Source organism: Zalophus californianus, chromosome 6 (assembly GCF_009762305.2).
Source record: "Zalophus californianus isolate mZalCal1 chromosome 6, mZalCal1.pri.v2, whole genome shotgun sequence".
NCBI lineage: Eukaryota > Metazoa > Chordata > Mammalia > Carnivora > Otariidae > Zalophus > Zalophus californianus.
The window spans coordinates 127,083,915-127,099,580 of NC_045600.1; the positions used below are offsets into that span (position 1 = coordinate 127,083,915).

At 46.8% G+C, this 15,666-nt stretch overlaps 1 protein-coding gene across 1 annotated transcript in view; it reads left to right on the forward strand.

The window, feature by feature from the left end:
* The window catches only part of CHSY1 (chondroitin sulfate synthase 1), a 69,913-nt gene extending 57,091 nt beyond the window's left edge, over positions 1-12,822 (forward strand). Inside the window, exon 3 of the mRNA XM_027572039.2 lies at positions 9,967-12,822. Within this exon, the coding sequence (XP_027427840.1) occupies positions 9,967-11,556 (1,590 nt within the window). The 3' untranslated portion in view covers positions 11,557-12,822. The remainder of the gene's footprint in view (positions 1-9,966) is intronic.
* Positions 12,823-15,666: the final 2,844 nt, after the last annotated feature.

Consider the following 15,666-nt stretch of genomic DNA (forward strand, 5'->3'; position numbering starts at 1 on the left):
TAGTTGCTAACATTTAGAAATTAGGAGACTCTACACAAAAATAGCCCTCTTCCTCACTTTTCTTTAAAAATCAGAAGATCTGACCCCACTGGGCCTTTATTCCTCTGTGTCCTTCCCGAACCTGGCACACTTCCCCCATATTGCCCCCGTAAGTTTGTTTTTAGTTTTATTTTTGTTCTGGTTTGTGTTTTGGCGATCCGTTAGACTGCGGCTTACGTTGGTTTTCCTATGGATTTGTGCTCCACTGTGAGGGCTGTATGTGGTCACACTGACTAGCATTAGGAAAGAGCACGGTGAGGGACCGTGGTTGTGGAGGCCTGCAGTGACGATACCCGGGCACCTGCTGGGAGACACCTTTAGAAGAGAGCCCTTCCTACCCTTCCCCTGCAAGCAGGCCCAGGGCTGTGCTTGTAATGCTGCCCATTCAGTGCTTTATCTTTGTGTGCAAGCTTATCTTTTCTTTGTTCTTGACCTTTCAGATTTTCCTTGCCTGGTAGAGTGCCTTTAATGTGAGCGTTCAGGAGATATTTGGTGCCACATTTACGTAAGACTTTGTTCGTTTAAAGATAGTTGTGCACACATTCATTCTTCCTAATGCTGCCACGTTTGCTTCTTTACGTGTGGGGGCCGAAAGGGGATGCCTGGAAAGCTTAATTGACTCCCACAAGGTCAAACGTTATTAAAGGGCAGCGATGGAGTTTAGATCCTTTGCTGACTGCAAATAAGGGTGTTCTCTTTCCACAGCCACTGTTGCCCATTCAAACCGCCAACTGTCCCCCCGCGGACTCTCGATTTCAGCTTGATCACTTTGCTTATTGTTTTACGTACAGGTATCAGATTACTACCAACAGTTTTTGCTCTACTTTGCCAAGCTTAATTCTCAGTTCTTTTGAAGTGCGTCTGACTTCTCAAAAAGGCATTTCGATTTCAGAATTCGACACTAATGGTTTGAGACACATACACACAGCTCTCATTTTTTACCACGAGAGGCCCAGTGTAATTCCCATGAAAAATCTGCTTTTTTGAATGGACTCTTTAAAATACAAAGCACCTAATCCTTGAACTTAATTGGATGAAAATCAGCAAAGCCTATACAAAACGAATTAGGAGAGAGACCTAATATGGGATTGTAGTGACCATATGTCCTCTGAGAGCCAGGGCCAGGTCAGTGTACGCTGGTGATCTTGGCCTAATGATCAACACATTTTCTCTTTCATCTCAGAAGGTCCTGCTCCAGACAACAAATTCTCTGGAAACCCTACCTCTAGGTATATGAGAATGTTAATTTAAATATTTGTGAATAAGGTTATTTTGAAACTATTACCAGTTATGGTCTCTTGACAGTTAGGCAACCCGTATTTTCTTTGAACCATTTTCAGCACAAAAGGGTAAGAAAAGTCCTCTGCAAAGAACTGAAATGCTGCACAAATCAGTATTAAGAAATAGCTATCGATCTGGAGTAGTGACTCTCTGTCGATGTGGCTGAAAGACCTATTTAATGATGTACATGAATGTAAACAGTTACCGGGAAGAACCCTGACTTAAAGAGAATGTTGGCCTTCATTGCATCGCCAAGGACATTTGCTAATGCAGACTGTAGACTATACTCATTACTTGAAGATTCGGTGTCGGTTATTCCCAGCTGGGCTGGAAGTTCCTGGGAATAGCGTGACCTTGATATTTATTAGCCCCTCTCAGATTTACCATAGAATGAGTCACAGTCCTGAAGCATGTCGCAGTGCAGGAGATGGCTTTTCCGGATTCCGGTGTTATGGGGGTACGTTTTAGAACAAAGATTAGGGGCTGTTCTACGGACACTGGAAATTAAGTGAAATCACAGGGCTATTGTATGCATCTTAAAAGGCTTCCTTGAGTGTTTTTAAGCCAAGGAATGACCTTGTGATTATGAAATAACCCGGATGCGCACCGATTTAGTGTTTTCTTCTGCGGTACTTTTTAACTTTCCATTTTATAATATTCTTTGAAAGAATGTGCCAAATTATAGATTATTGAAATACTTTAAAATAATGAAGTCCTCTTAAAATTTAAATTTGATAGTATTCAAAATATTCTTTATAACAAAAAGTATTTGCTACCACATGGAATTACTAAAATGAACTATTATGAATTTCCTATCCTTAACTATTTTTATTTATAGCGGAATTGGAGGTTTGTTTTTATAAGATGGAAACAGTTAACTGGTTGCAATGTGGTGTTCTCTTCTAATGCTCCAAATACAGTTTGACTCAGTGAAGGTAGAAGCCTGTAACATTCGAATACTGTACCTTCGACCATATCAGGGGGGATGGGTAGAAGAACGTCAGGGCGTGACTTTAGAATTATATGTGACTGTTTTATAAAACGAGCACATAAGACTTTTTTCTAAAACATAAGTTTTATAAAATTAGCACGTAAGATTACATAAGATCTTAGAAGTCTTCATGTTGAAGGAACCTCCTGTACAATATAGTCATTTTATAAACGAGAAAACTTGAGATCCAACAAATTCAGGTGACTCCTCCAAGGTCTTACAAAACTTACTAGTAGCATAAAGGCAATAAATGTCTCCTTGTAGTCCTATTTCTTAATGTTTATTTTACATTCTTATATCTATACCATCCCCTAGGGAAATAGTAGTTTTATTTCTATTACCTTTAACTTGCTAAACACTTACTTTAGTCATGCAGTTATATATCTTAAGGGTAGAGGGACTTCATTCCTCTTGAATCCAGGAAATTGCCCGGAGTCCAGAAGTTAAATCTTACCTGCGTCTTACTTGCTTAATGGAGAACATTGTAGTGAACAGAAAATTGGCCATAATATGGAGAAAAGAGGTATAATGGATAGAAGACGTAGATGTTCCGCGTAACGATCCAGCTGTTTCTCATTCAAGTGCCCAAGAGCAGAATGGTCCAATTTCCTCTTACCTACAGCATACATACCTTCTTAAATGCAACAGGCATCTTTAAAGGGGGGGAAAAAAGGTAGGCAAAGTCCAAATAGTAGCAAGGAAACTAGGAACCAGTCCAGATAAAAACAAAGATAATTTGAGAACTTTGCAAGGGATTTGAAAAGCAAAAGCAAATGCCTACAATACTACAAAGGGAGAAATGAGATCCAAAAGCACTAAGATCACTTGATGTGAACAGGTGGAAAAGGTGATTGGGGTAAAAGTGGAGGGGGATAGATGGCGGTTGGGGAAGGTGTTGTGAGCTCTCCAAGGGCCCGGCCCATTGGGATGGGGAGAGGGAAGTCTGACCACTGGGACCAGCGCCCAGCCTTCCCTTCTGGCGTTTCCCTCCCCACCTCCGTTGCAGGAACCACAGATGGTTCCTGGATCATTTGTCCCTAACTTGGCCTTAATGTCTGTCTCATTGAAATTTTTGTTTTGAATTACACTTTATATTCCCTCTTCTTAATTCTGAGGGTGCTTGTAACTCAATATATAAAAAAAAAAGTTTCCCTGAAATCTGCATTTCCCCCTTCCTCTCTTCTCCCACCGCACTGAGGGTAAAAAGAAAAAGTTTCCTGACCTTTCCACCAGAGCCATATATAATAAGTTTTTGTATAGAGGTTGACAGAGAGATTGGTAAATGTGCTGAATGACCAAAAGGTACCAGTAGAAACCGATCTGGGCAGGGTATTAATGTCACCATTAGTCCCCTTAGGTGGAGGGGCACAGCCTCCCCTGTAGACATTCTGTTTCCTCACCTGTACAGCACCTATGTCTGCATTTGCCCTTTTAGAAAAGGAGCTCTTCACTGGCATTTACTGAGATTTTTCTTAGGATCATAACAGGTGTATATTCCACCCAGTCTGTCAGGTACGTGGCTTCCTTATCTAAAATGTTTATTTTGTAGTAATATTAGGGTGATGCAGGAGGGGAAGGGCACCAGCTAGTCTGGACACAGACTTGGCCTTGTTTTTAACAAAATAAGTGCTGTCCCCCAAACACCCATGCTGTCGCCTGCGCGCTCTCTGCCCCTCTCTCTCATCTTGCAAAAGATTTCTTCATTTTAAAAAAAAAAGGATATGACAGCATATTCATTCGGACTTGTAGAGGTTAGCCAGAAGGTGCCTACGACAACTTTACTATAGTTCAAAGTCTTGGTCTGTTATGGTTCCAGGGGGTTTTATAAGGCTTCCATAAAACGCCGTTAGTCAATGTCAACAATTTTCTTTTCTTGCTGTTTATGCCTTGAGCACACACACGCTGTATTTCAGGTAAAGCTTACCTAGACGTCAGTCATGATGAAGGTCATGGCCACAGACAGCCTCTAAAAGATGTTAAGAAACGTAGTCCTGAAAAGGTTTGGGGGTGTGGTGTCCTGGTGAGCGTGTGAGAAGAACCAGTCATGCGTGGAAGACCGTGCACTCCACGGGACTTCCCTAGGCGCTCGCTCTCCGTGGGTAGGGTTTTGATCCCCGAGAGTAAGAGGTGCAGTTAGGTATTTGGTTTTCTAGGGAGTAAAGGACAAATAACTACATCCTTTGTCTGGAAGGATCTTTATTTTTCCTCAAATATACTGCTGAGTTTTACACTTAAAAATGCATGCTAGCCAGAGGAGCCCAGCCCTGCCCCGGTATATTAGTTACCAAGTGTATCCTGCCTGTCAGTCCTCATCCACCGCGCTCTTCTGCATTGAAGTCATGCAACAATTTCTTGATACCTGCTGTGCATGAAGACTTTACGGTCCATCATAAATTTACCAAATACCTGCTGAGTGTCTTGTGTCAGGCATGAGCTCGACTCTGAAGATACTAAGGTAGCGAACGTGTGTGCACTGGTTCCCTCAGCCTGCTCACTCCAGAGCGCTCTGTCTCCTCCGTCTGTTGGGGCCGCCAGAACAAAAATACTGTCGCCTGGGTGGCTGAAGCAGCAGACATGCATTCCTCACAGTGCTGGGGGCCGGAAGTCCCAGATGGAGGTGTTGGTAGAGTCAGGGTCTGGTGAGGACTCTCTCCCTGGTTTACAGACCTGCTTTCTTGCTGTGTCCTGCCGTCGGGGGGGTGGGGGAGAGTGCGCTCTGGGCCCTTCATGGAAGCCCTCCTCTGGGCCCCCATCCCACCATGGCAGCCCCACCCTCACAATTTCCTCTAAACTCCGTCCCCTCCCATAGGCCACTCCACACCCTCACATTGAGAGCGCCTCAGCATGTGAATTTGGGGGGCACAGACACCCAGCCCGCTATACTCTCCTTATGAGACTTCCTGGCACTATCTTTCTGGGGCTCCCTTTCTTCTCTGCCATACCCCTTGTTTCCAGGATGCTGTGTGATGATCCTTCCAGATAGATTCCCTCGTTCTAGAAGGGCACATCCTTTCATAGCTGGGAAAGACTGAGTATGAGGTGAGACAGTGCTCGACTGCTTGAAAACATCTCTTCTGCCCACCTACTTGATGGATCATTTGCTTGGGAGGAGAATTGTACGTTGGGAATAATTTTCACTCCCGCCACTTATTTCTAGATGGCCTTTTTTTCTCGTCTTTGGAAGTTTTCAGATTGCTTTCTCTGTGTTCTGAATTTGTGTTCTTTGTACCAAGTAGTTGGGGTTTGATTCAGGCAACTGGTCCTTTCATTCTGAACCCATTTTCTATATTGTTATTTTCTCCCCGGGGTGCTTTCTCGCTATGGAATGAATACTTTTCTGTTTTCTGGTTTTGTTGTCGTTTCTGTTTTCTGGGATATTCTTCAACTTTATCTTCAAACTCTTCTCTTTTGTGTTGCTATTTTATGTTTATTTTCAAGAGCTTTTTCGGTTTTCTGATTTTCTAACAGTATTCAGTTTTTGTTGCATGGGTGTATTATCTTCTGTGTGGATGCCTTCTAGGTTTGTCTTTTGTTTCTCTTGTTGAGTTTTCCTTCTGTTCACTACATTGTTTCTCTTTCCAGCAAGCTTTTGTCTCTTTGTCTCCATCTCTCCCATTGGAACAGTCTTTCATCTGCCTGATGGTCCTTGGCTGTTGATCCTCACCGAAGACTACAGCAGTGAAAAAGCTAACTGGAAGCTCTGTAAGGCAAGATTTCTTAAACCAGTATCTTTGCTGTAGTGATCCAGCCATTTGGCTGGTGCTTTCTGTGGGAGGACTCTAGCTATGTATGGCACTGTGTAGTGGACCCAGTCTCCTACTCGGGATGGACAGTGGAGGGTAAGTATTTTGGGACTAGTTGGGAAAAGGGCTGGGAACCCTCCTCTTCAGACATTCGTTTCCCTCCAGCTGTCGGCCTTGATCTCACCCCTACCCAGGTGTTCAGATTGCATTTCTGGAGAAAATGAAGTTCAGGTTTACGTGCTTACCAGTGAACTAACGCAAGAGAAGTGAGGGGAAAGGACCTGTAGACAGTTATATTCAGGAATAACTGCCATAAATGATATGATCATGTTAAGAAACCTCCAGTATTTGCTACTTGCCCGTCCTGATCTAGTTACAATTGGGAGGCAGTCCTATATGAATTTTGGCAACACCCCCATCATCTAAATGGCAGAGTAACTCGGAGCACGTCCTTGAAGATGCTGGACATCTGCTGCCACCCTCCTTACCCCACTCCTGTGTTGGGGAGAGGGGTGTCCCCTGGCCATGTCGGGAGGGGATGAGGGGGTGTCACTGCTCCACGGTCATCCAGTCCCACTGGGCGCGGTACTGGGCCTCACCCCTGCCTTTCATAGCACCTTTCCTGGGGTTCTGAAGGGCCATAGACGTCCTCTTCCTTTGCTCAAGTGCATTTCCTCCGAATTTGGGGGCATCTCTTACCCCCTCCCTGTGCCGCCTCTCCGATTCTCTTGGTCCTTGTGAGTTTATTCCTTTTTTCTTTCTTTCTTCTCTTCAAAGAGATATTTGGGAAGAGAGAATCATGTGGGTTCTACCACTTCATTTTTAGCCACAGGCCTCCAATTTGTATTTTAAGAAGACCATTCTTGCTACTGTGCCGAAGGGCCCTGAGGGAAGAACAACAGAATTCTGCAGGGAGCCCGGTCGGGAAGCCCCCTCCCGGCTGGGCTGGGTGGTGCTGGCTCTCTGCAGGGGGTTGGGGGGTGGGGGGTGGGGTGGGGCAGGAGAGAGCACCTCCTGCTTTCAGGCTGTTCTGACCTAATTTTGGGAGAAGCAACCTGTAAGATTCAGTGTGTTCACTGGAAACAGAGGGACCTTTCAAACAAGTCATGGTTCTTCATGTCCACTGTTAGAAATTTGGAAGTTGTAGGGCGCCTGGGTGGCTCAGTCGGTTAAGCGACTGCCTTCGGCTCAGGTCATGATCCTGGAGTCCCGGGATCGAGTCCCACATCAGGCTCCCTGCTCAGCGGGGAGCCTGCTTCTCCCTCTGACCCTTTTCCCTCTCGTGCTCTCTGTCTCTCATTCTCTCTTTCTCAAATAAATAAATCTTTAAAAAAAAAAAGAAATTTGGAAGTTGTAAGTGGACAAAATGGAACTAATATGTATTATAACGTATACGAAGTGATGACGTAGCTTCCCATCGTCCTGCACGCCGGTCGTTATTTCACTTGTTCCCAGCCCTGGAGCCCTGGCTGCTGTTGACTTGGCTGTGATGGAAGGAGCACTGCTGTGGTCTTTGCGTCCACTCCCCCCCCCCCCCCCGCCACGGATGGCGTCCTCAGGCTCGGATGGCACACCCGCTGTAGGGTGCACATCATGAAGGCTGACCTTGCGAAAACTGGAAGGGCCTCCAGGCTCCGGCTGGGGCACGCAGCGGTGAGGGGGGAGGGCCGGACAGGCTGTGCTTGCTTCATGTCCTTAGGACCTTGTGGACAGGATTCATTTTTCCTGGCTTGGCAGCCTCACAGGACACTTCTGTCCCCATGCGGTGCAGTTGGTGCCCAGGATGCAGCCTGGCTACGCTAGAAGATGAACGGGAACACACTGGGCAGGAAATTCCGGAAACCTCTTTTTTGTTGTAACCCATATGAAAAGAAAGGCAAATGATCAGGGTCCTAGGCCAGCCCCTGCCTCGGGCGTTTAGGTTAATGTAGTGTTTCTCCTCGCCCACTCTGTGGCCTTGAGCCGGGCCTTGGAGGAGCTCAGGCCTCCCTTGCTTCACGCTTTCCCCACTAAGCAGGCCCCAGACCCCTGCTTTGCTTCCAGCCATGGTGCAGCTTACCGTGGCTCACAGGGGCGAGCGCAGCCTGTGCTGGGTGCCCGTGCTGGGTGCACGCCGGTCAGAAGCACCCTGCGTCGGCCCGCGGCCTCCTGGCACGGGTGTGCTCCAAGGTTGCATGTGCTCTGCTTCTGCTCTTGCTTCTGTTAAACTTTGCCTTTGCTAATTAATTGTACGATTTGGAAATGATGTCAGTGGCTAATTCCTTGTCCCCATGTCCTGTGTTGGTCACAGACCATGTGGGAAACAAAGTTGAAAAGAGTGAGGGCCCTTCCGAGATGTTGTCATTCCGTGCTAAGTCCTCCTCTGCGGACAGACCTCGTCCAGGAGAGGAGAGCCGAGTTCGAGAAGGTCAGCGTTCGCCCAACTCGCAGCTCCCTGAGAATTAAGTGAGCAAGTGGATGTGGGTGGAGGCCTTGCACAGAACCCGGCCTGCATTCCTCACCCTCTCCCTCCCTCCCTCCCTCCCTCCCTCCCTCCCTCCCTCCCTCCCTTCCTCTCTCTCTCTCTCTCTCTCTCTCTCTCTCATTCTTTGGAAGTGGTTCCCTTCTTTTTACTCTTACTGGCTTTTATTTATTGGTAGCTTGTAGTATTGTACAGAAGAAAATGGGATGTAAAAATGCTAACCTGTGTTTTTCTGTTATGGTGATTGCCGTGTGTCAGGAAAGAAAAAAGTAACAAATAAGACTTTCCAAAGGCAGAGAAACTGCTTGGTTCAAATACATATCACCCTATCAAGAGTTAGTATTTAGCATATGAACAAAACCCCAAAAACGAACCACAAATGAAACAGGACTCATCGACCACATACCAACTTCGAGTGTTATTAAGATGTTTTTTTGTAGGTTTTTATTCTTCGTTCTAGAAGGCGTTGTAGACACTCATCATCTCGTCACTCGGATGTACTGGGGAACTAAGTACATTCCCTGTCTGATTTGAGGGAACATTCCCCGTTTGGGCTGATGGGCCTCCAACCTTTGTCCTCCTTGCCCCCAGACCTGTATCATAGGACAGGGGTGAGTTGGTGGAATGATGAGCCCCTTTGCATTGCCTGCCTCTTAGCTCAACATTCTGAGCCTGCCGGAGACCCGGTGCTGAGCAAACGGGACCCCCCCCCCCCACCCCCGCCTGCACAGAGGCTGTGGGGGGGTGCACTTGACACGAGGAACAAGCAGGCATTGAAAGGATTTTCACGTGTGCACTTGCAGTGACCTTGCAGCATCTTGGTCTCACCGACAGCGTGCCCTTCCAGACGGCCAGCCTCTTCCTTTCTCTTTAGCTCACCGGCAGTGGTATTAATCCTGCATCAGGTCATACTTGTGGAGTTTTCCTTTTCACCCTGTCGATGCAGTTTACTCCTAGACAGGGGTAGCCGCAGGGCCTGCTGTTCCAGAAAGGCAGCGGCTCCCGTTGGGTGCCAGTCTTCGGGGCGGGGGGGACTTTGTTGTTTGGGTTCCTCACATGGGCTTGGTGGGGACCCAGGGTGGCCTTCTCTTCCAGTTACGCCGATTTGGGACACTGAGATCTCAAGATTACACTTTTTGTGTATGAAAACTTTCTCATAATTCTGTTTGCCTGCAGAATTAATACTGGCCAACTCTGGTTATTGATGAGTCTTCTTTCTTGAAGTAGTTGATATTTATTCTTCTTCTGATCTCATTGGACTGCTGGAGATTGGGCTTTACCCTAAGGCCTCTGGTATGCTGTGGCTCGTTTGCAAAGATTTCTAGTATTTAGGGTTTTGTTTTTGTTTTTGTTTTTTTAGGACTATGCAGGTGTGTAAGGAGAGGCAAGAAGAGAGGGACAGAGTCACATAATACTAAAATAGCCATTTTTGTTTGATTTTCTCTTAACAGATGCAGCAGCTTTTTTATGAGAATTATGAACAGAACAAAAAGGGGTACATTCGAGATCTCCATAACAGTAAAATCCACCGAGCCATCACCCTGCACCCCAACAAAAACCCGCCCTACCAGTACCGGCTGCACAGTTACATGCTCAGCCGAAAGATCGCTGACCTTCGCCACCGCACCATCCAGCTGCACCGGGAGATCGTCCTGATGGGCCGGTACAGCAACACCGAGATTCACAAAGAAGACCTGCAGCTGGGGAGCCCTCCTTCCTTCATGCGGTTTCAGCCCCGCCAACGGGAGGAGATTCTGGAATGGGAGTTTCTGACCGGGAAGTACTTGTACTCGGCTGCCGAGGGCCAGCCCCCTCGCAGAGGGATGGACTCCGCTCAGAGGGAGGCCCTGGATGACATTGTCATGCAGGTCATGGAGATGATCAACGCCAACGCCAAGACCAGAGGGCGCATCATCGACTTCAAGGAGATACAGTACGGCTACCGCCGGGTGAACCCCACGTACGGGGCCGAGTACATCCTGGACCTGCTGCTGCTGTACAAGAGGCACAAGGGGAAGAAGGTGACCGTGCCCGTGCGGAGACACGCGTACCTGCAGCAGACCTTCAGCAGGATCCAGTTTGCAGAGCACGAGGAGCTGGACGCCAGGGACTTGGCCAGGAAAATCAATCAGGAGTCCGGGTCCCTGTCCTTTCTCTCCAACTCCCTGAAGAGGCTCGTCCCCTTTCAGCTCCCCGGCTCAAAGGACGAGCGCAGGGAACCCAAAGAGAAGAAGATAAACATCCTGATTCCGTTGTCCGGGCGTTTCGACATGTTTGCGAGATTTATGGGAAACTTTGAGAAGACGTGTCTCATTCCCAATCAGAACGTCAAGCTCGTGGTTCTGCTTTTCAATTCTGACTCCAACCCCGACAAGGCCAAGCAGGTTGAACTCATGAGAGATTACCGCGTTAAGTACCCCAAAGCGGACATGCAGATTCTGCCTGTGTCTGGGGAGTTTTCCAGAGCTCTGGCCCTTGAAGTGGGGTCTTCCCAGTTCAGCAATGAGTCTTTGCTCTTTTTCTGTGACGTGGACCTCGTCTTTACCACAGACTTCCTTCAGCGGTGTCGAGCAAACACAGTTCTGGGGCAACAAATATATTTTCCAATCATCTTTAGCCAGTACGATCCAAAGATTGTTTATAGTGGGAAAGTTCCCAGCGATAACCATTTTGCCTTCACTCAGAAGACTGGCTTCTGGAGAAACTATGGGTTTGGCATTACTTGCATTTACAAGGGAGATCTTGTCCGAGTCGGTGGCTTTGATGTTTCCATCCAAGGCTGGGGGCTCGAGGATGTGGACCTTTTCAACAAGGTTGTCCAGGCAGGTTTGAAGACGTTCAGGAGCCAAGAAGTAGGAGTGGTCCATGTCCACCATCCTGTCTTTTGTGATCCCAATCTCGATCCTAAACAGTATAAAATGTGCTTGGGGTCCAAAGCATCCACGTATGGGTCCACACAGCAGCTGGCTGAAATGTGGCTGGAGAAACACGACCCAAGTTACAGTAAAAACAGCAATAATGGCTCAGTGAGGACAGCCTAACATCCAGCTCTGCTGGAAGAGATGTTTTTAATTATCTAATTTATTTTTCAAAAGTTTTTTGTATGATCAGTTTTTGAAGTCCATACAAGGATATATTTTACACATGATTTTCTTACAAAGGACTCCTTGATGATTGAGCTTTTTGAACAAAAATGTGATCATGTTTGCCTTTGAACACATTTTCTTGCTGAACGTTGTGTAGCAGACCTGCTTAATGATGACTTGAAATGTACCTGATGAACAAAACTCTTGTTGTTTGGTTTTGTTTTTTTACGCATTTCCTTTTCAGAACCCCCCACCCCCTTGCTACAGTCCTCTGGCTGAAAACATGAACGCTCCTGCAAAGTATTATTGTAACAAAACACTGTAACCCTGGTAAATGTTTTGTTGTAACTGTTAACATTGCACAGATTCTACCTTTCGTCTTTTTTTTTTTTTTTGACGATTTATTATTTTTTTTGAAGCCATTTCGTGTTCCAGTTGTAAAATAAGGAAATGTGATAATAACTGTATCATCACGGTCAGGAGAGCTTTCCAGAGTTGATTCTTTCCCCCAAACTTGTGCTCGTCATGGTCACATAGTTAAAAACAAGGGGAGGAGAGGGACACTTAGATGTATGGGCTGTTCTTGTGGTCGTTCGTGCGGCTTAACGGACCTGGCATTAAATTCCAAGAAGGATTTGGTATTTTTTTCCCCCCTCTTCCTGACCCTTCTCTTTAAAGGGTAACTATTATTAATATTTAGAATGGCAAAGAAGAATTATTGTAATACATCTAATGTACACAAGCTAAAACAGGAACAAAAACCCGCCCTAATGGAAGCATTGGGGGAAAACGTATTTTGGTTTTGTTCACTGCATCGTGTCTGCGTTACATTATTGGTGGCGATGGTTTCATTCCTTAATTACTGTTTTGTTTTATTCTTTGTATCCGAAATACCTTTAATTTATTTAATATCCATTGTTTAGAGTTCTGCCGTTTCTCCAGTACCTGTTAGTTATTAGTATTTATGTATATCAGGAGTGTGTTTAGTGTTCTTTTATTTGCAGTAAACTGATCTCCAAAGATTTCCTTTTGAAAATGCTTTTTCCCTCCTCAATTTTTACATTCCTTCCTGTCTTACTAAATACTAAGTGTTCTTTGACAATTTTGGTGCTCGCATGCTTTGGGGACAAAAGTGAAATGCAGTCTGTCATGACACCAGAACGTTTGTTTTCAACTCACAGATCCAACGTGCCTTAATAAATTGTTGTTTTTTTTTTTTTGTTGTTTCATTTAGATTTCAGTCAGTAATAGACTTGCCATTTTAATACACATCGTTGGAGATCTGCTTATTTGTAAATAGTCTGTTGCTCATTTGGGAAAATAAACCAGTGAACAGTATTTTTCTATTGTACTTTTCAGGACCATTTTGTCTCATTACTCCTGTTTTAGCTAAAGAATTGTATTACATTTGGAGAGTAAAACTCTGAAACACTGATTTCTAAAGGTTTCCAAGTTATTTGAGGGGAATATTTTTTTTTTTTTTTAAGATTTTATTTATTTATTTGACAGAGATAGAGGCAGTGAGAGAACACAAGCAGGGGGGAGTGGGAGAGGGAGAAGCAGACTTCCCGCGGAGCAGGGAGCCCGATGCGGGGCTCGATCCCAGGACCCTGGGATCATGACCTGAGCCGAAGGCAGGCAGACGCTCAACGACTGAGCCACCCAGGCGCCCCCCCCGGCCCCCCGAATGAATTTTACTTTTGTTCCTCTTCAGCTTGCTGGATCTGTGTTCCCTAGAACAAGGGTCTTCAAACCCATTCTAAGCCTCATCCGGCTTCTTGGTACATGTGCACCTACCTGGCCCCAGAGTGGGACTGACTGGGCCCAGTAGAACGTGCATTTTAACAAGTGCCCACGTGAGGCTGTGTGCACGAACATTCTCGGGGTCTTGGGATAGATCTAACTACGGGATAAATTGTGTACAGTTGCTATGTAATCGAAGAATCAAAAAAAGTAAGACCTTTGATGTCAAGGTAGCAAGCTTTGTGGAAGCCAGTCCCACTCCCAGGACAGGTATTTACCGTGTAATGACAGTTAAGACCCAGTATAATAACATTGTGCTCTCAGTAGGAATTGCTGTCATTCAGCCTAATTGTCATTTACTTTGTGGGAATGTTTAGTTTTTCTTCGGAAGAAAGCACATTTTTATTCCTCAGGAAGAGCACAAGTATGCACCTTGATGACAAAGTAATTTAAATTCTCTATCATGATAGCGAACGATCGGGATTTTTGATGGGGGTTGTATGAGCAGTGACCTTGTCAAGCTTGAATGTCTGTCCAGCATCATGGTGACACTTTGTTAAAGTTCACCATTTCCTTCCTACTCCCACTCCTGCTCAAGTCTGGTCCTCTTCCTGATGCCCATGTGGATGTTTATGGAGGTGCCGCCCTCCCTCCCTCAAGGTTGTGCCTTTAGAAAGGCTGCCGCGGGGCACCTGGGTGGCTCAGTCGGTTAAGCATCTGCCTTCACCTCAGGTCATGATCTCGGGGTCGAGCCCCACATAGGGCTCCCTGCTCAGCGGGCAGTCTGTCCCTTTCCCTCTCCTCTTCACCCCTGCGTGTTCTCTCTCTCTCTCTCTCTCTCTCTCTCTCTCTCTCCCCCTCTCTCCCTCCCTCCCTCCCCCCTCTCAAATAAATGAAATCTTAAAAAAAAAAATAGGCTGCTGGACCCCTTCTGGTCCTCCCCTCCTGGTCGTGCCATGCCTGGAGTCTGCACCCACTGGCCTTCTGGTTCACTCTCCTCCTGGCCTCTCCTCTTCCAGTGGAGCCAGGGTCCCTCTTACTAAAGTGCTCTTCCAAATTGGCAGTTCCAGTGCCTTGCTGTCCAGAGAGCGGGCCCTAGAGGTCCCCTCCTTAGGAACCTCCTCCAACCAAACTGGGCTCCAAGTTTGTGGGGACATCAGGGTCTTTCCTGCTCGGACCTCAGTCTAGAACTCTCTCTGCACACCACTGTGCTGGCCAACTGGGCTGATCCTCCAGGAGCCAGCTGAAACTCTCCCATTGTCCACTCTACTGTCACCCCGGACCCTTCCAGTGTAGAGGTGACACAGCTGGACTTAATTCTATAGTCATGTGATCATAGTCTTCCTCACTGGACTCTTGCCCATGGTACCCGGGCATGTTGAGCCCTCTTGTCAAGAATGACCGTGTCCTCCCCTGTCCCCAGCCTTGCCGTTAGCACACGGTTCCCCATCTTGTGTGTTCCTTGCAGTGGAATATCCACGTGGCCCACTTCCCTGCCACTGCATTAGCTGTGGCCCCGTGGCCCACCCACATTCGTGACCTGGAAATAATTGCTGCTTCTCCTAAAACTCTGAGGGCTTTCTAGTTCTGCTGTTTGTTTCGTTTGTTATTTTATACTTAGTGTGCATTACTGTATTTTAAATACAGAAAAGTATTGAAATGGCCCATAGCCCCACAAACCAGATAGCTCCTGTTAACAGTACTTAAAAATGAAGACTCCTAGTGAGGATGGTTGGAAGGGGGAAGGTCACAATGGTGCACAGAGGTGTGAAATGGAGCCTTCCTCCTCCCTGCGGCCATCCAGCCCTGGGGGCCCTCCCACAAAGAACCACCAGGTCTGTGTGGCCTGGTGGGGAAGGGGTGATGTGAATCATAGGTGAATTAGGTTGGTAGCATTTTAAACAATTCATTTACACCAATGAGAACCACATGCTTATTTGCTTGGGCACGAGGGCCCGGGTGAGCCTCTTGCTGCAGGACAGAGAGACCTGATGCTCTGAGGACTTGGCAAACATGTTTCTGGAGGGCAGGGCAGGGCCGAGTGGGCTTGTGGGTGTGCGTGGGTGCACGTGTGGGAGCCCTGCCCGAGTGGGCACAGGAGAGCCCGGTCTCCTGGGGCAGACGTTGATTGTACCTCCCCTCTGGGAGGTGGGATCGCTTTCCCAGCACTGCTGTTCTGGGCCAACATGAGGCCACAGTATGCACATGGAGCCCTGGCATTCCAGGACTTTGATGTTTGGAGACAGGGCCATGGTGACAAAGTACACGTCATGTGACAGTCCCTCTTGGCTGCAAAGTAGGCAGCCCAGGAGCGAGGGAGGC